Source organism: Seriola lalandi, unplaced genomic scaffold (genome assembly GCF_002814215.2).
Source record: "Seriola lalandi dorsalis isolate HSWRI2012SDOR001 ecotype SW California unplaced genomic scaffold, Sedor1 jcf7180002054353, whole genome shotgun sequence".
Taxonomy (NCBI): domain Eukaryota; kingdom Metazoa; phylum Chordata; class Actinopteri; order Carangiformes; family Carangidae; genus Seriola; species Seriola lalandi.
In genome coordinates this window covers 1,423,949-1,444,129 of record NW_019524906.1, presented here as the reverse complement: position 1 = coordinate 1,444,129, position 20,181 = coordinate 1,423,949, and the positions used below count along the sequence as shown (strand labels likewise).

General features: G+C 44.0%; 1 protein-coding gene across 5 annotated transcripts; it reads right to left on the bottom strand.

Moving 5' to 3' along the window:
• Positions 1-896: 896 nt before the first annotated feature.
• zbtb7a (zinc finger and BTB domain containing 7a) lies at positions 897-17,132 on the bottom strand. Of its 5 annotated transcripts, none has more exons than XM_087174453.1 (4): positions 16,981-17,132; positions 6,820-7,383; positions 4,820-5,703; positions 897-2,670 (listed from the first exon to the last, which is right to left on the bottom strand). In XM_087174453.1, exons 2-4 carry the CDS (start codon positions 7,303-7,305, stop codon positions 2,235-2,237), a joined length of 1,806 nt encoding a protein of 601 aa, XP_087030579.1. In that variant the 5' UTR covers positions 7,306-7,383; positions 16,981-17,132; the 3' UTR covers positions 897-2,234. The 5 variants fall into 5 exon arrangements, with proteins under 5 accessions (XP_087030579.1, XP_087030580.1, XP_087030581.1 ...); XM_087174454.1 differs by lacking the exon at positions 16,981-17,132 and adding an exon at positions 15,790-15,957; XM_087174455.1 differs by lacking the exon at positions 16,981-17,132 and adding an exon at positions 15,147-15,724.
• Positions 17,133-20,181: the final 3,049 nt, after the last annotated feature.

Genomic DNA, 20,181 nt, shown 5'->3' with positions numbered 1-20,181 from the left:
TGGGGGGGGGTGGGGTAAATTATATGCATATTCTCCTCTTGATTCAAAGGCTCAATATGCTTCCTTGGAAAATAACATTGGATTTGGGGTACAAAACACAACTTGGATATTTTTAGACTAACAAATCCAGATGTATGGAGTCACTGACAATACTCAACCAGATATGTCAGCTCTGGTGATTTCCCCTTCTCTACAAAATACTTAATGAGCATGAGTGTGTGTGTGTGTGTGTGTGTGTGTGTGAAACAGAGAAAATGCATTGGGGCTGGCAGCTCAGGGTGCATGTTTGAACAGGCTGTGGCTGACTCTCACAGTGATGATGTGGCCAGAGGGACCCTGGCTGCCATGCACACACATGCACACAAACACACGTACATGTAAACACACTCACACACTAAACCGCCAGCACCAGGCATCCTACCCACAGTAACACCAGACTCTAATATAATAATATCCCCTCCAGGCTGGTTCGGGGGCATTAGAGGACTACAGAGGGAGAGAGAGGGAGAGAAAAGGCCTGATTTGATCCCCTCCTGCCTGGAAACGTGGCTGAGCTGGGGGAGATTATTTTTTGGAATGCAACAGACATTGTGAGATCCCCCTCCCCTTCCCTTGTTCCCCTCCCCCCATCAACCAGCTGCAGCTGCGCTCCTATTTGGCCTCCCAACTTCGACAGGTATTTATTGCTCTCTTCATCATACAGGTTGCCTCACGGTTGTGTGGTCCCTCGGGCAAAACGATTGGAATAAGCATGATACATAAACCTCCTCTCACTCCCTCCCCAACACCAGCCTACTTCCTTTAAATATACCTCTCTCTCTCGCTCTGTTGGATATCTTTAGTAAAGCTGTGCAAACATAGAAAAAAAGGTGCTCATCTATCTCTTCTTCGTACTCTTTGTCACTCTCTCACTCGGGCTCCCTGCCATTCCTTTAACCTGCAATTGGTTAAATGCTACCCGCGCCTTGTCACACAAGGACAGATTCCGAAAAACTGCACAAAGTTAAGCACATTCATTCAATCGACCTCCTCGTCCTTTGGGCAGGAACTATACATGTCAAGTGTTAAGTTTAGGACAAATGGGTGATTCAATGTTTTTTGTTTCATTAAACATTCATACAGTTCTTTTCGTTCACCCACAAGTTTCACTCTGTGAGAAATATGACATCAAGCCTAAGAGGAAAAACCCAATTGGTAAGTACACCTCAGCATTAAGAGGGGACCAATGTCATATCACCACCTGCTGTATATACATGTATACAATTATAAAGTGTCAAGTACCCGAAGCAGTCAACAAAAAGAAACAACAACAAAAAAAAATTTAAGACAAAATCAAAAGGGAAAACAGAAATGCTGAAATTGCAGAGTTGTGAGGGATAAGAGGCAATGTAGTCAAGCCAACAGATACATTGAAGATGGTAGTGCTTTAAAAACACAAACCCTCCACCCCTCATTTTCCCTAGTCCTGCAAATGACGAGCCCCCATTAAAGTGGATTTGACTCAACATGAATTTGTTTTTCAATAAGACAAACCATAGATTCTTAAAATGCATTTTATAGAGTAAGTAACACTTCAATCAAACCCTTGTCTGATTCTTTCTGGAACATTTAGAGAGAAAAAACTGTTGCATCAAAATTGTGGTGAGTTTTCCTTGCATATGCCATATTGTGGCAATGTTGTTTCTATGGTAACTGTACATTTCAGACCTGCAAAAGAATAGAAAAAGAGTTGTTTTCACTGGGAGGATTTGTCCTCGCTTCACCCGTACAGCAGCCAGAAGGTGCTTGACAGACACCTTGCTTAGAGCTTGAAGGCTGTGAGGACAAAACCGATAAAAATCTAAATCAACTGCATAGTTGCTCAGAGTTTCTTTGTATCTATCATACATTTGCCTAAGCACATATGCCAATGTATAAAACCCCTAATATTATAAAGAAAGAAATGGCCCAGAAAGTGGACGTCATGGGTGTATGATTTGAAGCGTTCTTTGCTCTTAAACAGATAAACCGACTCAAGTGCTTGCAAGTCAATCTGTTTCCTAAAGTAAAAGGAGAAAGAAATATAAAGATTAGATTTTTGTGACACCCTGATTTGGTTTATAGAGGAATAGTTAGTTGTTTCATTTTTTTTAAGTTTGCCTTTGCATGTTTCTTCTCCTCTGTTCACTGGCCTGTCTTACAGGCAGTGCAGAGTGACTATGGTGTCCAGCAGTGTCCTTGTTGCCCCTGCAGTTTCACGGCCCTGCCTCCCCTACCAACTCCTGCAGCTGAGGACTGTGTGCATGGGCTCCAGCACCCCCCCCCATCTCCGCTGCTGAGGTTGCCTCAGAACGCCGCCGTCCTCTGATGGTACGAGGCCCAGAGCCTGTGTCGGTGCTGGGGTTCAGCAGGCCCAGGGGGGGCTCAAGGAGCCCTGGCTCTCGCACCCGGGGCTTTCGGCCTCGCCGAGAGGGGATACCGTTGCAGCCGTCCTTCTTGAGGTGGCGGTGCAGGTGATCCGAGCGCACAAAAGTCTTAAAGCAGCTTGAGCATTGATAGGGGCGCAGGCCGGTGTGTACACGCATGTGGTTCTTCAGGTCGTAGTTGTGAGCAAAGGCAGCTCCACATTGCGTACAAAGGTAAGGCTTCTCTCCTGTATGCTTCCGCATATGAACCTTGAGCTTGTCCTGCCTGGGAGGGAGAAAAATAAACAAGATCAGAATTAGAATCAATACACAGAGTAAAAAATTCAAATGAACAAGAGGATTGACTCACACCCATTTGAACACACTCAGGACAGGTTTCAGGTTTCCTTCTCAGTGTCAGTTACTAATCAGGACTATGAAATATCATGTATAAAATAAAAAATTAACTCAAAATATATTATTAATTCTCACATATACCAGTGGCTTCCTTAATTTACTTTGGATGGCTTTAGTTCCTATTTAACAGCCATCTTTTGGATCTCTTCCAACAGAATTATTCTGTGAGGGCAGCCAGACCAACTGAGGAGAAGCCATAAACATTACATCTTTATCTGTGTAATTGTACACAAGAGCACAAGTTTGGACTGACAAGAAAGCTCAATGTTCATTGTGTCAGTTGATAGTTTTATGATTTCTGTTAACTTTTCTTGGAGGAGAACAACATAACACTTGACAGATTCCAAAAAATACTTGTTTTTTCTGAATAGAAAATGATGACTTAACTGTCCTGTGCAGATGAACAATTCCAAAATCATTTTGAAAACTTGACGTTTATCGTTAAGTAAAACTGAAATATAGGTGAGGCAGTAAAACGACATCAATTTTGTGGCCTAGTGCTATGCCCACAAGCCGTATTTTCATTGAATCGCGTTTAAGAGTAGGTGTCATTTCTACACCTACTCTACACTGCTGACATGGAAAACTTACTTTCCAATAACTTATAAGATGTACAGCAATTACTCTCCAGTCAAAACAAGACCAAACTATGACTTGACTTCTCTAAATCTAAAGTCATGTCATTACATCCTGGAACAATTTTTACTTTGAGTTGGTACACCGCCCACTAAACTTTATCAGCCTGCCTTGGCCTTTATCTGACTCTTGTCCCTCCCTCCCCCTTCTCGCCCTTACTATCTCTCTAGCTCCCGAGCTCTTAAATCGTCTAACCCTTCTGCATCCAGGGCAGAGGGCTTCTAAATAAACAAGTCTAGTTACGACAACTCCATTTGAACACACGCACACACATACACTTGCCATATAAGTGGATTAGCTGTCATACAAGCAAACAAATGAACCCACTGCAACCCTTATAGGTCCGTACAAACTGTGCTCCACATATAAAAATAAAAACAAAGAAACACATATATAGGTGAGGAGAAACACACACATGCACACACACACATACTGGCTGAAGCCTTGGAACAAAGTGGCATACTGACAGAGGTGAATTATTTAAAGGACAGGAGTGATTTATTACCGTGCGAGGCACACTCTTAACCCTGATCAAACAGGATTAAGATTACAATACCCCCTTCCCACTGCCGGTCGAATTTAGCTAGAAGGCAAGTTCAGATTGGTCTTCCCTACCTGCCATGCCAACAGAGTTTCTAGGTATTTCTAACCCACTGCATCTATATCCAGCACAAGTCCACTGATTAATTAATTAAAGGAATGATTTCAAGGAAAATGCAGGACTCCTAAATACGGGGAAACCATGTGTATTCAAGTCCCCTGATGTAGACCAGCCATATTTATCTGAGTGGCACATGGCAGATTTCATTACAGAGGTAAAGGAGTGACTGAGAGGAGGGGGGTGGTGTAACTACTCTGCCGTGGGCAATAATCAACATAACCAGAGATCAAAAGTTCAAATTACTGCATTGGAGCACATAGAGCACCATTCAGGGCCTGTGATCCCCCTCTGTATCAAAGCACAGCACTTTATAGCAGCCCTCCAATAGATAACACTGCCATGGGACAGCCTTCTTTTATAGGACCCCTATGCTAAAATTCCAGGACTTTGCTATGAAGGCTGTCATAATAAAACATACTTTTATAACCATCTGACCCCTCTCTCAGAGCTGGAATACTCAACATGCCATTTTGATTAGCATTTAGCTACAATGTGACATTGTAAAAAACCTGGTTAGGACTCAGTCAGTCCATGAACAAGGTAAACATTTAGATTTACAAACTGCGCTGCCTTCTTAATGCAAAGCTAAGTTGGTTAGTGCTAATACTCCTGCTCTTGGCTTTGTGGTGTTTCCCCACTGCTGGGCGGTTCGTCTACAGTGCCAAGTCCAAGACTATTAGTACATGTGACATGGGGTAGCCACTTCATTAATTGGGCTTACCTGGTAAAGCGCACTTTGCAGATGGCGCATTCATAGGGTTTCTCTCCTGTGTGCGTTCGGATGTGGCGGGGTAGCTTGCCTGCTCCTTGAATGACCTTGGAGCATATGGGGCACTTCTGGAAGGCCTTAGAGCGCATCTTCCTCTCTCCTCCACCTCCTCCTCCTCCACCCCCACTGCCTCTGTCTCCAACAACCCTTTCTCCTCTAACTCTGTCTTGGCCTGTACTGCCCCGTGATAACCAGAGCGGTGGCACTCCCTGTGTCACAGCAGCAGAAGCTGTATCCTCATGCTGCGTGCTGTTAAAATAATTCAAGTAAAATTCCATGTCTGGGTCATCCCCATCTCCCTGTTCCTCCCCGATCGTTGAACGCTCCTTTTGCCTCCCGATGGAGTCCATCATCTGCTGCAGAAGGGCACTGGCTGAACCCCTCTCCCTCATCGCCTCCCTACCCCCGTCCTCCACTTCTGTCTCCTGCTGCCTAGACTCAGGGGGGAGGTAATAGTGCCCATTTTGGGATGGTGGGTAGTAAGATGACCCCAGGCTTGCTCCGTTCCCCTGCACTGCCTCCCCATCCTCCTCTTCCTCTTCATCTTCGTCCTCTTCCTCTGGCTCCTGCGTTGGGGCCTGGGCCAAGGCGAGGGCCAAAGGGGAGTAGTACTCACCGGGGCCACCAGGAGCCCCATTACTGGGGCCATTGCCGTGGTTAAAGTGCAGGTGTGTAGGCAGGTCCCTGAGCTCTGGCGTGCTGCAGCTGCTGCTCCAGTGCGCCCCTCTCTGGAAGTACTCCAGGTACTCCCGGGCCCGCACCCGGTTCCCCTGCTCCTTGCCCCCTCTGCCCTTTCCCTCCTCATCTTCATCTTCATCTCTTCGCTCACTGCCCGCCTAATAAAACATGGTGGGGAACAAAAAGAGTGAGTGAGTGACAGAGAAAATTAAAGTCAATGTAAGTTTGTTCAAGGGAAAGAGATAGCAATAGAAGTACAGAGGGAAAGTACAGAAATCAAAAGTACATTAGAAAAACAAATTGGGTAAAGTACTTCAGCTTAGGGGAAGGCTGACGACAAAGACCTACATTTACAACTGTAAGGCCTATCAGCATTGGCAGATCACTATCTGGGTATCCTGGATGCACACCCAGGGGCTCTCTATGCTCATGGGTACATGCATGTGCAATGAGAAAATAAAAATTAATTGGCAAAACACATTGCTAACTGCTGTGTGTATAAAAAAACAGTACAGCAGGACAGAGCCCCATGTATGTTTTCGCTGACACATTCACCAACTCTTAACCAGTGACAGTGTTGAAGTCTTTATGAGTTCTTCAGAGAAATAAACTTGTGCTAACATAACATTAGATAGCTGGAAATGTGGGGCCACAAACTGGAGTGTTACAGGTTGGGACTCTTTGCCATTAAACATCCAGGAGCACATGAAGGTTTTTGACATACCCTCTATGATGTGACCATGACAGTGAAGCATAGCTGTAATTTATCACATGATGTAGTGAAATATGTATTCAGGCCCAGCATATCACAGCTATACTTGATCGTGTTGAAGTGTAGCTGCGATGTGCTGTGTCTGTGGTCTGTGAAAGAGCATGCTGTCCTTCCACACACGCCATTGGCTCAGAATGAGTAAGTGCTGAACTAACCCCAAGGCTGTGGGTGTGTGTTAGGCATAGTGAGAGAGACTGATAAAGGCCATGATGTAAGCTTGACTATGCTGACTATTTAATGAAGGGGATGGTATGATGACCAGACACCTCATTCCTTAAGTGGCTGAACCAGGAGAACTAGATTTTGAATTAGTTATTGCAGTTCCACAACACATGAACTGTACTGTATATTATATGGTCTTTGTTTAGCTATAAATTATTTCAGCACTACAAAGGGTTGCTTATGGTGTCACTAACTCATAAAAGCAGATCAGGTCAAATCTCATGTCAAAGCTTAAATTCAACTGTAACACATGTCACTTAGTTCAATAATGATCTTGTACCGGCGGGGAGAGCACTTTGGTGTCCAGCAGATGTGTACAGACGTCCTGGACAGGTGAGATTTCCAGGAGGCGTGCAGCGGCAAGGATGTCAGCCACGCTGCTATGACTGACTGTCAATGTGGCTGTGTAGGCAAAGTCCAGCAACGCTCCCAGAGCCTCTGCTGCCACAAAGTCGATGTTGTAGATATTCTGTTGGTCAGCAGCGGCCCCTGAAGTGAAGAGCTTGTGGAAGTATGAGCTGCAGGATGCCAGGACGGAGCGGTGAGCTGGGAATTCCCGGTCCTGAGTAACCAGGAGCACATCACACAGCAGGCCGCTGAGCCGCTGCTTGTTCAGGCTGCCCAGGATGTCTGCGCTGTGCTCAGGGAAAGGGATCCCCACGGGGCCTTCCTCTGCTTCTCCTGGCCCTCCTCTTCCTCCTCCACCCCCACTGCTTGCTGTCCCCCTGAGCCGCCTTCCGCCCCTCCCACCGGCTCCTGACGACATCTTCCACCAGCCTGCCGCCGAGCCGCCTAGCACAGCCCCCACCCGTGTATCCGTCCTGCCGTCTGTCCGTCTGCCTGTCTGAGGGGGAAAGAGTTGGATAAAGGGATGGGATGGAGGAGAAAGATAAAGATGAAAACAACAGATCAGTTCATGACATTCTTTACATGGACATAGAAAGAGAGAGGAATATTGATTCATTCATTCACCACAGTTAGAAACATACACCAAAATGCTTCAGAACACAACCCGGTATACATATAACCAAAAGTTGAAATTTAAAATCTTAAGAACAAAGGCCTAGTGCACAGTTCATAACATACATGAGGTAGGCAAAATAAACACATACACACTCTGAAGTATCTTTACAAAATCTATAAAGTTGGATCATACCAGGATACGTGGCAATTAGCATTATTATGTGAGATTTCAAAGCAAGATGTAACAACAAAATGATTTAATATGTCAAAATTAATCTTCATCTGGAAAATACAGACAAACTGCAACAACAATGAGAAACAGCTATAATAAGTTGAAACTAACCAGTACACACTATAGGGTGTTGATGGTCTGCAACCTAATTACCTAAATCTTACTACTGTGGTCTGACTTTTCCAGAGTCTCCAAATAAAATGATTCACTGTAACAAGTCATCTTTATTCATTAAAATCTTGGCAATGCAAAAAACTTGTCTACTGATTTTTCACACCAATATGTTGACAGTCAAGTTAAGAAAGCCAATTTGTTCTCTATGAGTGCCTGACCTGAACTCCAAAGAGAATACTTTACATTTACCACATGTGTCGAATGCTTGATAAATCTGTTTTGTAAGCAGTAGCTCACATAAGGAGCCAAAAAAAAGGCAGCCAAAACTACCAATTCAAACATTTCACTCCATTTCACTGAAACCAAAAGCCCTGAGAGAGTGTCTCAAGTAACACAACAGCCCTGCACATCACATCTGCAATTGATTTTAAAGCAAATTTACTGACACAACAAGTGCATTTACAGATTTACTACAAAATTGCACAATAGCAAAAGGTGACACTGTGCAATAATTTAGTTTCTGATGGCAGTGAATAACGAGTGGCATTTGGACAGGCTTGTTGCCTACTAAAACACCACAAATGGGTGAATAACTAAGTGAAGATATTTATGTACTATATATGTGTGTGCAGTGGTGGCTGAGTGCGCCTTTCATTGTGTGCATGTCAACATCTACGGATGTGTGCATGCACTCATGCAAGAAACCATGTAAGAGGTCGTGGAGGACAGATAGGCAGAGGGCAGTGGGGATCAGAGTGCATGCTGGGAGCTGGGCTGTGCAGCTTGTGTCAGTCGAGAGCCAGGGAGGGGAGGGGCGGGGGGCTGCCAGAGCAGACCCTGTGGAAGAACTCCACGGGAGGAGGAAGAGGACACGCAACAAGCAGCGAGGGAACAGTATTAAAAAGGGAGGTTGTCAATCCGGTCTGAGCTGGTTACCCCACCCTGTACTGTGTGCCAAGTTTCAGGAAAGGCTGTCCCCTCGCTCACGTGTGGGGGGAGATTAAAATGATCGACTGAAGCCTGCGCAGTCGGAGGGGGGTTTCGGCAGAACAAGCCATCCTCGATTTCTCTATTAACACACTCACACACAAGCAAATACTGTAGCATCACAGAGACATCAATAACACATGAAATACACGTGCACATAAACACACACATATAGGATATCCACGCCCTCCAACCCTCCTCCCACCTTCTCCATCTGCCAGGGAGACACAGCAGGGGGTGAGGTTAAAGGGGGGCGAGGTGGGGGGGGGTGAGGATATGTAGAGTGTGTTGCGCTCAACAAGAGCAAGGCATTCAAATGACATTCCTGCAGACCTGCCCTCCTGGTATGTTTGCGCGCTACACCCCACTAACAAACCTGCCTAACCTGGCTGCCTATCCTCTTTCATACAAGTTCACCTGTATTCACCTCTCCTTTTTCTCCCCTGTAAAAAGCAACGCCTATCTGTCTCCACACCTTGAGATCTGGTAACATGTCAGTGTTAGGTAAAGCCTTTAAAAAGACCTCTGCAGACAGGCAGGCAGGAGAGAGAGCAGACATTTGTTCCAATTTATCATGATTCCAAATCGGGCAATAATTGCTTTCATTTAGGCAAAGCATTATGATGAAGAGATCACTCAAAAATAATAGTTTGTACAATCAAATAACACAGGCCATTTTAGAGTACTGTTTTCTTTGACGAATGGCAAAAATGGCTCCACTGCATCTTGCTCCTTACTGTACTTCTCCCTTAACTCAATTAAATTTTGATAGACAGCTGACCACAAAGTCACTGCAAACACTGCCAATGTCTTTCACAAAGCTCTGATGAAAACGGACTGTCAGACATGGCATGAGCAAATTTTATTATCCAACCCCTCATCTGAATATGCTGAGAGAGGGCAGGACAAAGACAAAGAGATAAGGCACAGGAGGGAGAGAGGGAGAGAGAGCAGAGTGCGGTGGAGATGTAAGAAAGAGCAAGAGAAAGGGCAAACACACGGCTACAGGTCATGTCCTTCACAGGTGGAAATAGATCTCTGTGAGTCCATCCAGACCCAAGCCAACCTGCTTTTCGCTAGCACAGACATATAGCACCTGCACTAGACCAGGCATTGCTGCAAGCCTGTGTAGCGCGTTATCCACGGGACATACCCAGCTGACCCTGGGTCACGGCTTTGTGGGTAAAGACGCTGAGCTGAGAGGAGATAAAACACACACACACACGCACGCACGCACGCACACACACAAACAAACACGCACATACACAAACTCGATTCAGTGACAACAAAGAGTGGAGGGACTACTCTGCATGCAGGAGCCACCTGTCCCCAAATAACCCACAAAGAGTACTAAGAAAGAGGAAACACAGTGCAACAAACCTGATCCTGACACCTCCTCATGGCTTGAAACATTCCTTATCACTAATTCATGCCTGTGGGTGACAAGGCCCGCAGCCCAGCACAAAGCAGCGCAGCAGCTGTCCGTGTCCCTGGCGTTCCACTTCCAGGGAAGGGCCTTCACTCAATGCCCAGTCTGCGAGCACCCAGGCCTGCTTTGCAAGTCAAACAACCGCTTTAACACAGGACCTACCCATCCCATCTCCACCCTCATTACCTCCATCTCATACGTAACGTCACTCTACCCCTTCCCATATATCAACACACCGCAAGAACAGATATCAAAGTTGCGCTTCAGGGACAAAACAACCAACAACGGTCTTCCGCTTTGCTGTTTCTTCAGTTGACTATGCTGTGTGTGTGTTCTTAATAACTTTGCCAAGACAGTCACACCCAATTTGCTTGTCATTCACAGACAAACACGTTGACAGGAGGTTGTGGTTGCTGTTAGTAAAAGTAGTTTTATTTTGTCTGATATGTATCATCTACAGGAGGACTGCAAAATTTCCACTCTCAAAGTATCTCTGTCTTTGGCTGACACATACCAGTCATTCCTAAATACAAAGGAACAAACTGTTAACCCTGTGCAACCTCAGATGTTTCTTAGATAGACAAGAAAAATAAGCTTACTGGCACTTTTAGAGCTGTACATAATCACATTTTTAAGGTTTTGGAAAGGATAAAGTAAAGAGCATTACTATCAAATTAGAGTAAACTACACTATCAAAAAAGTAACATGACTTATTCCAATTTGTACTGAACTTATAACTTCCATTGTGGGGAGCCTTTTGGTTGGTTGGACTGAACTTTATAGCCAATATCCTCCCTTTGGTCTCCTTCTATTCTAAACTTTCAGTTACTGGTTTCTTCAACGTTGGCATGCAAAAAGTGATTGGCTCAGAAAAATAATGCACAATTCAAAACTACTGAGCAACCCAACTTTAAGAGGGAGCAATCAGAGCAAACATAACTGAATCATTGATCCCTTGAACCATAAATGTTAATGGAGCACAGATGGCCCACCTTTTAGTACTGAAATACAGAGCAGTTGTTAATTTTATAACAAACACCTTGTGAAGTGTTATTAGCTTATTGCTTTTACAAGAGAACAATTCTATCAGGTTACTCCCAATTTTACTCAGGTGATGGCTTTAAGCATTCAGTAGCTTACTTGCTATCAGAGTAATTCATATATTTTAACCACCAAAAGTGTTTGTATTGAGATTAGAGTACAAAAGAAAAACAGCAGCAAAGCCAGAACAGAAAACAACTGAAAAATTTTGATATTTGACAGCAGGTTGAAGAATTTGGTTGGCCCGTTGCTCTTGTCTTCCCTGACCCTTTCTTCATCATTTCTCTTTTTCCTATCATGTCCTCATTTCACTCACTATCTCAACGGGCCTCTAAGACAACAAGCCTGCCTAGTCCGCCCTGCTGCAAGGGAATCACTTCCCTTAGGTCAAGAAAGTTCAAGGTTGGACCAAGAGGATATTGCAAGATAATCAGAATGGGGAGGGGGTGGCAGTTCCTAGGAAAAGTGGATTTTGAACAAGTGCCACGGCCAAGTGACTCACTGCTGCCATAGTGAAAGGAAACCTGATTGGTCATATTGGGAGCGAAGCAGGAAGAGGGCAAGTGACTGATAAAACTGAAGTTGCGAGGGCTGGTTTAAGCCTGGCAGCTTTCACTAGAAACTAACCAGGAAGTGCTGCCACACAGACACAAAGCCAGTTAAAAGGTAGTGGGCGAGGCAGGGCGTTAAACTCACAAGCTCACTCATAACTCCTGAGTGCATGGTGGCCTAAGAATCCGGCTCAGATGTCAATGATAAACTCAGGGAGATCTCTTTCAGTTACCTGGCGTAACCTGCTTCAATAAGAGGAAAGGTGACCGCCCATAAGTTGGGCAAAGTTTAATGTGAGGAAGCTAGTAGGGGGTTTTATGATGTCCTAAAGGTATGGGTTTTCTGTTGCCAGATAGCAAAGGACCTGGAAAATGAAATCTGTAGCCAACTACTCATGTAAGCTCTTACACTGGTCTAAATTTGTTTGCATTTTGTTGTCTTGCTTGTTTGTAAGAGTCAGACCCACTGTATAGCTACAGGCTAGCAAATATAAAGTGCCCAGAAAAACAAAAAACAACATTGAAATTCAATCCAGTACAACAGCTGTGAATTACTACTTTGATAAAACTTACATTTGCTTAATTGTTTTTGACACAATAGCAGAAACATGATGATTCAGTTCTGAGGTTATTTTTTTTATTTTGTCTGTAGTTTATGTATTGGACTGCAACATACTGTAAACCTTTTTGTATTTGCTCCTCTTTATGTAAATGAAGCAGACAAAATACCCTAATTATAATAATATGATGGAGTTCAATTTCACTCTACTTAAAAGTAAAACATCAAAAATTACAACAGAGTTGAGAAAACTGTAGTAGTAGTCTCTGTATCATTTTAATTGTATGTGAATTTATTTTACGTTGTACTGCAGTGTATGGGTGTTTCTATTTATGTGATCACTGCATTTAGAGTGACAACAGAAAACAACAGTGTGGTGACATTATTAAGTTAATTAATTAATTCATTATTTTCATAATGTTAGTTCTTTAGCAAGTATTCAATCAACATTAACCTTAAAACTCCTTACTTTTGTCTTTTGGCCGATATTTCAGTGTGAAGTCATAAGTCTTATAACACATGTTTTGGGACAGTCGCCTTTCTCAAGCTGCAGTGTAATAAAACCACATCCACAGTCTGAGTTCCTTTTAGCTTGAGTAACATGCTCTGACAGTGCCATGCTGCCAACCAGGAAGTGTAACAAAACCTATCACATGGCTTCGGAAACAGCATTACACCCCAATAAAGCGTCGTCCAGCAGAACCTAAGCTGGCCAGTTGGTCAGTCCGCAGGCCAAACATGTCCTGGCTGCGCCACTCTGTGCATGCGCAGCCCAACAGGGAAAGAGGACTTCCTGTGAGTCTGTGGCAGTCGTGTAACAGAACCCGCTCTGTTATCAGATGACCAGCTCTCTGCTTGCTTGCTCTCTCTGTCCCTACTGTCTGACCCTCTCTCTCTCTCTCTCTCTCTCTCTCTCTCTCTCTTCCTCTCATCTGTCGCTCTCATCTCATCATTGCTCCATCCCTGTCTCAGACTCTGTACTGCACAGTACCCACCACACCACCCACTTCCCCTTTCCACTGCTGAGGAGGCAAAGCAGCACAGACCCACCCACCCTCCTGCGTCTCGCCATCCTATAATGCAACCCACCCATCTTCTCTTCCGTTTCATCTCAAACCAATTCACCAAATCAACGTGCAGACAGTGTCATATTGGTCACATATCCCCCTCCTGATCAGTTGGCCATTCTGCTTAATTAAAATAAGCCTCTTGTTTTTGTAGTACAGTCCTTAGTGTCAATATAACAATAAATTACACTGTTGACAAAAGACTATCCCTTCAGCTAATTTGTGTTTTTACAGTATATTAAAAATGTAAAATCCCTCAGTTTGCAAATCACCAAAAGAGATCATCTAACTCAAAAAGTGTGAAAATTCAAGTCTAGCTTTACCCCCACCCTGAAAAACATCCCAGCCTCTTACTCTCCCACTCTAATTTGATCAGGTTGTGTTGGCCTCTCCATAATAAATGTCCCAGAAGAGAACAGAAGAAGCCCCTTTACTCCCCCTAGACTTCAGCACAACAACAGAAAAACAACAGAGAGGGGTCTGTCTGTCTGCCTAGTCAGGCTGGGAGCTGTGGTATACTGAGCAGCTGACCAGGAGAACCAAACATTAGGGGGAAGTGAAGCTGCATTCAACAAGAAGGAGGCTGATGAAAGTATTGAAACTGTAGATAAATGTGATAAACGTATACACATAAACATAAAGAAACAGAATAGCAGCACAGAAATTATGCTGCGGTATGAAGTACAAAAAACTCCCACCATATGGGCCACAATACATAATTTCACCACATCAAAAAAAAAAACTTTGCACAAGCATAATGACTATTACATGTAGTATATTGTATGCAGCCAACATTTCACTCTAAAATAAAGCCTCAAACTGCCACGGCGACATCACGCAACCTGTCTTCTCAGTCTGTCTGAACCTGCTAGTTTCAGGCCATAGTGGTGTAGGCACAAACATACAGGAATATCAAACTGTACTCAGCCTCACCGCCAAATTGATGGGTGGTGTCTTGGACCTGCCCACAGCCACTGAAGTCCCCTGCAATTCCCCTGGAGTCTATTGTTGGTAACACAGACGCACAAGCACACACTCACACACAAAAACACATATGGCGTCCTAGTTTAACCTCTTGCTGGAATTTACTTGAACTAACCATACTTTTCTTCCAGTGTTACCTGGCAAGTGGCATTGAGGGTAACATCAGGACAATATTTACTGTAACTCATATATTCTGTGACATCGAACTCAATAAAAAATATCATTAACATTGTCTGTTGCCGTCTTCCGAGAAGCATTCCAAACACTTTCCCAGCATTTGGGCGTCTTCATGTGCTGTGTTCTTCTTGTACCCTCTCCATGCCCACACATTTAAAAAAACAGGTTCAACAAGTATGGAAAGCCAAAAATTATGCATCTGGTTATCGAGCAAGGCAGTTAGGGTTCCTGTGAAGTCTTTAAACCACGAGCCACAAGCAAGCAGGACATGACAGGCGAGATTAGAATCTGCTCTTAACAAGATGCTGGTTGGGGGTGGGGGGGTGTGGGGGTGCGGGGGAGTGGGTTGGTAAGTGGACTGGGAGAAAAATGTCATGAGATTGACCTGGGTGAGTAGCTGAGAAAAACTGAAAACAGAAATCAATCAGCAAGCACACAGGTTCTCCAGCATAGTGCACAAAGTTATATTTCAATATTGCATGGACATAGCTGAGGCAGCTTACCCCACTAGTAAAATCCAGTTGTCACAAGATGTGTTGCATATTCTTCCCTTTGATAGAAGAGATGTCACTTACTGAGGTTTTTCAAATAAACTGCGACTCAACTCGCTACCTGTACTCTGTCAGATATCAGCATGGTCGCTCTGCCACGGCCTAGAAAACATTTGATGCAGTGGTTTTTGTGGAATTACTTCAACACCCTAAAGAAGCAGCAATACAGGATGTGCAACTGTCTTCATCTTTTCACTCTACTAATAATAGCAGCAGTGCCATTTAATCACAGCAGTAGATGAAAGCATAAAAGAATGCTGTCCCTTAATAGGATGAAAACAACACTGATGCACAACGAGCTTGCATGCCCATAGTTAAAAAGTTAGCCACATGTGAATCCAAACTTAAAGACAACAACTATTTCTCTGAGCATTGTTCTGTGCAGCACCTTACACTCAGCACTGACCTATTTGCCATTCCCTCCTTTATCTGCAAATGGGTCAAGAACTCTGAACTCTATCAAGCCCCATCTCTCTCACTCTCCTTCACACACAACATGTTATGGTATTTATTTCCTCTTTTCGCCTCTCTTCTCCTCTCAGTCACAGTCTAAATACACAGTGTGTGTGTATGTGGATGTTTTTGGCATGCTTACCAAATAGGCAGAAAATGTTTCCCGGGCCCTATCTGCCTCCCCTGCCTGTCAGCCAGCTCCTCTGCCTTCGTCTCTGGGCAGGGCTAGAGCTTTACCAGACAGGAAACTTGCGAGTGGCCCTAGTCATACAGGCAAGCCCTTGCCTGATCCCACACAAACAGACACCTACCCCCCCCACCCCCCACCCCCCACTATTTTCAGCCCACAACTCTGCTCTGCATCCCGTGCTCTCATTGGCTTAACAGCTGCTCACTCACCACACCTCCTCGTTGGGATAGGCTGGCGGCTGTTCCCTTTCCTGGATGGCCAAGGGCAAGGCACTCTGGGATATAGAGTTCTGAAACCCCATTTGACCTGCTTTGCAGTCCCTGCTGTGGACTACGAGTCCCAGCTCTCTCTGCCCTCACCACCCCCACTATCTCCAAGCCTGCTCTAACGTAAGCACTCAGGGCTGAATTATACACTACAGTATGTTGCTAGCAGGCTGCCAGGTATTAAAGTACAGACCAGCCATCAAACAGGGCCGAGCTTCGTATGAAAAAAAACAAAAACATTTAAACCTCAACTGTCACAGCAGTAAGCAAACATCAGAGGTGGATTCTTTCATCAGCTCACACTCTAGTGACATTTCAGACACACTTAAAACTCCTGACCTAAATTATGAGTTATTCCTATTCCAAACAGTCTAGTGCCACTACAACATGCCCTGCGCACACAGCACCCAACTTGCCCCGCACTGAGCAATTCAATCGCCACTATCCCGAAAAGTTGTTGCGATTGCTTGTACCTTGTCCAATAGAATTATTTTTGGTTCCTCCTTCCCCTCGTTCAGTACCCCCCACCCTCTCTCGAGAGCCCCCATCCCCCTCCTCCTCCTCCTCCTCCTCTAAGTGCTTCCACCTGCCTGAAAAGTTAATGCCTTGAACACATCCTATAAACTTTATCTCAAGATTCCCCAGAGGTAAAGAGCAGTACAGAGGAAGTACTTTAGGAGGATTAAAAAAAGAGGAACCTTGACTGGGGACTACTGCTGCGACCCACCTCTCCTCTCCGGCCAACCCCCCCACCCTGCTCTCCTTTCTGTCCCCCTCCCTCATTCCTCCCTCTCTCCTCTCCTCCTCTGCCCTGCTCCCCTCTGGTCGACAGGCCCAGGGCAGACAGCGGGGGGATGGCAGGGTGCCTTTAGCTCACCTGCGATGGCCGTGGTGGTGCTTATTGTGGGTTAGCTCAGCCCTCTCCTCTCCTCCTCTCCGGAGCTCTCTCTCTCTCCCTCTCACTGTTGTGCAGCTTAAAGCCCCGTATGCGCTAACCAAGCAGCAGCAGATCAACTCAATTCCCTTCCTGGTTTCTGGAGGGCAAAGAGGTCCCTCCCTTTCTCTCTCTCTCTCTCTCTCTCTCTCTCACTCACTCTCTCTCCCTCTCTCTTAAAGAAACAGCATTCCCCCTCAGTCTCTGCCTCCTCCCTCTATGAAGCAAAAGTAAAGTGGAAATTTCTTTGCGCTCTAAAGTGGACAGTTGTCAAAGTCATAAACTCAATCAGAGATGACATAAATCATTAACCCATACCTTCCCACTCTGTGGTTTCACAGTGAATGTCGGCCAGTGTTTCCCTCTCTGGACACTCAAATGTCTGGTTTAAGGTAAAACAGAGTTGTAACTCTTGTCTTTTCTCACATGCCTCATCTCTCAGTACTCCTTTCCTTTTCTATGTGAGTCAAGTCACACCCACCTATCCTATTGCCTGAGGTCATGGTGTCCCACCCCAAAAGCAAGCCATGGCACATTCCTGCACATACAGTAGGGGCTGCCAGCAACCCCCTTCATATGCTCTCTGGCTCGGCCCAGTCTCTGTACATAATACCTGCCAAGCTCCAACAGGTGAGGCATCAGAGAAGACATTACTAAGTCGAAAAGTGTCTTATCCACGGTTGGGAATGGCAAGTTCCCATGTGTAAATTTACAGCTCATGCACTTGATGTTGCGCCACTTCCAACCGCCCACCGCACGCCCCCTCAGTGAATGCAAGCCAGCCATTGTGCCATGGAGTGGGATGGAGCACAAGATGAATTCTATGATTCTGTTGCACCATAAACCATCTCAACACACCTCTGAATGCACTTTTAAGTCATATATTTCATGCACATACATGTAAAAATCTACTTCACACAATGTTTCTGCCTGTAAATTGTTGACTTTTGCCAGTCTCATAGGAGGTGTGTCCCACAGTGCAGCAGGGCTTGACACTGACTTGGCACTACACAGATAACCTTGCAGGGGAATTGTGGGGCTATGTGGCAGGGAGAGGCAGTGACACTACCTCTGCCTAGAGGGCAATGTTCAGCACAATCGCTAAGCATCTGGGGGTTAAAGCTTTTAAACTTATAAAATACATATCAATTGTAGCATTTGGACGTTTGGTGCAATAACTTGCTATAATTTGCAATGCTAGGTGAAGAGGATGCAGGTGGATAAATTGTAGCCAAGGTGAAATTAAAACAGCCGAATATGCACTTTCACATAAATACATAATATTTACACAAGTTGCTTTCTATTCAGTTCGTCCTAATTACCCACAGTCAGAATTAGTTGTTGTCAGCCCATGGCAGTCTGAGATGATGTCAGACACTTTTATGGCAGTGTCGCCCTTCAGTCCAACATAAATTGGTCCTCTCCAACTCCAGACACCCGACATCAGATCTGTGTTTGTCATTATAGTCTGAATGGTGGTATTAAATCTAGCTAAAAAAGGGGGCAGTTAACAAGAATCTCTGAATACAGATTCCTGCTTTACCAACTAACAAACAGTGGTGGATGAAGTTTTGCAATATACAGCAATGTAAAAATACTCCATTACTAGTAAAAGTCCTGAATGAAAAATTCTACTTAAGTAAATGTACATGGGTATCAGCAGCAAAACATAGTTGAAGTATCATCATTAAATCATTAGATGATTAATACTGAAACATCAGTGTGTAAGCAGCATGTTACGGTTGCAGTTACTGGAAGTGGAGCTAGTTTCAACTACTTAGTACACAGTTTTATATACAGGGACACCAGATAAATCTGAGAAGTCATGAGATGAGTAATGATAGAGGAAAGAAACAAAAGTTCCAATACATTTCTATTATCGCTAATCTTTATTTTTGTGGGATATTGGATCATTTGAATATATATCAAAATTAAACCATATGAGAGGTTTAGGGGGGAGGGGGGGACTCTGTTTTATGTAAGAATGGAAATACTCAATAAAGTATAATTAACTTAAAAGTGTACTTAAGTACAGTACTTGAGTAAATGTACTTAGTTACTTTCCACCACTACCAACAAACGCTGAAGCAGTTAGAAAAACTGTAATGTAAAAATGTGTGTAGGCTGTAGGCCTAATGAACACTGGATGGGGTCAGGAGTTAACAGTTAACCAACTTCATAAGTTGGAAATAATGGCGATTTTAAGGTTCACAGTAACCCCAAATTTGGACTTATTTTGTTGGTAAGACACAAACTACTGTGTTTGTAAAGCTCTAAATAGTTTTTGTAACTTTAAGACTATAACGTTAATAAGCTAACTGAACGTTACCCATATAACCGCACATTGTTGAACTGAGAATTATTTATTTTTTTTAAAGTTTGACTTTTTCTTTTTTAGAATATGACAAGAAATATTTAAAAAAAAATCCACCTACCTTTTTAAAGTTAAATAGTCTGCATTCAACTCTGATTCACCTCTCAAACTGTGTAGTCAGTTTATTGACAGTTAGCTAGCTGGTCCAATTAAGCTTATGTGCTGTTGCCATGGTTACCGGCTCTTTGGAATCTAGGTTACTTTAACCGACACCTGGCAGCCAATCAGAAACGAGTATCATACAATCATACGTTCAAGTTATCAAGTATGAAAGTGAATCTGAAAATTAGACTACAACCAGGGACAGGATTACTTACACCAGCGCCCCCCACCCACTGCCCGCCCTAGAAAATGTTGACTGAACTCCAAAAGCAAAGTCTCTAAAATCTTCCAATTATTCAGACTTGTCACATTTGATTTTAATGTTAATGGTGTAGTATTTTCAAAGCATTTAATCACCCCCACAGATGCTGTTAAAGCCTTCTTAACAATATTGAAATGGGACAACATTGAATGTTCTTATTTCTATCTACTCATGTGCGGTATGTAACCCCCCCCCCCCTTTCTGAAAAAAATCCCAAATTCCAAGGAAAAATAGAAATGGTGGCTATGGCCCTTACATCAACCATACCATATCATCATAAATGAAAAACTCTGAAGTCTGAAATTTGCATACTAGTGGTGCAATATCTGTTAAATGTAAACTTTGTCTATTAGAGACAAAGTAATGACAGTGGATTTCAATAAACGTCATGAGTAAAAACTTACAG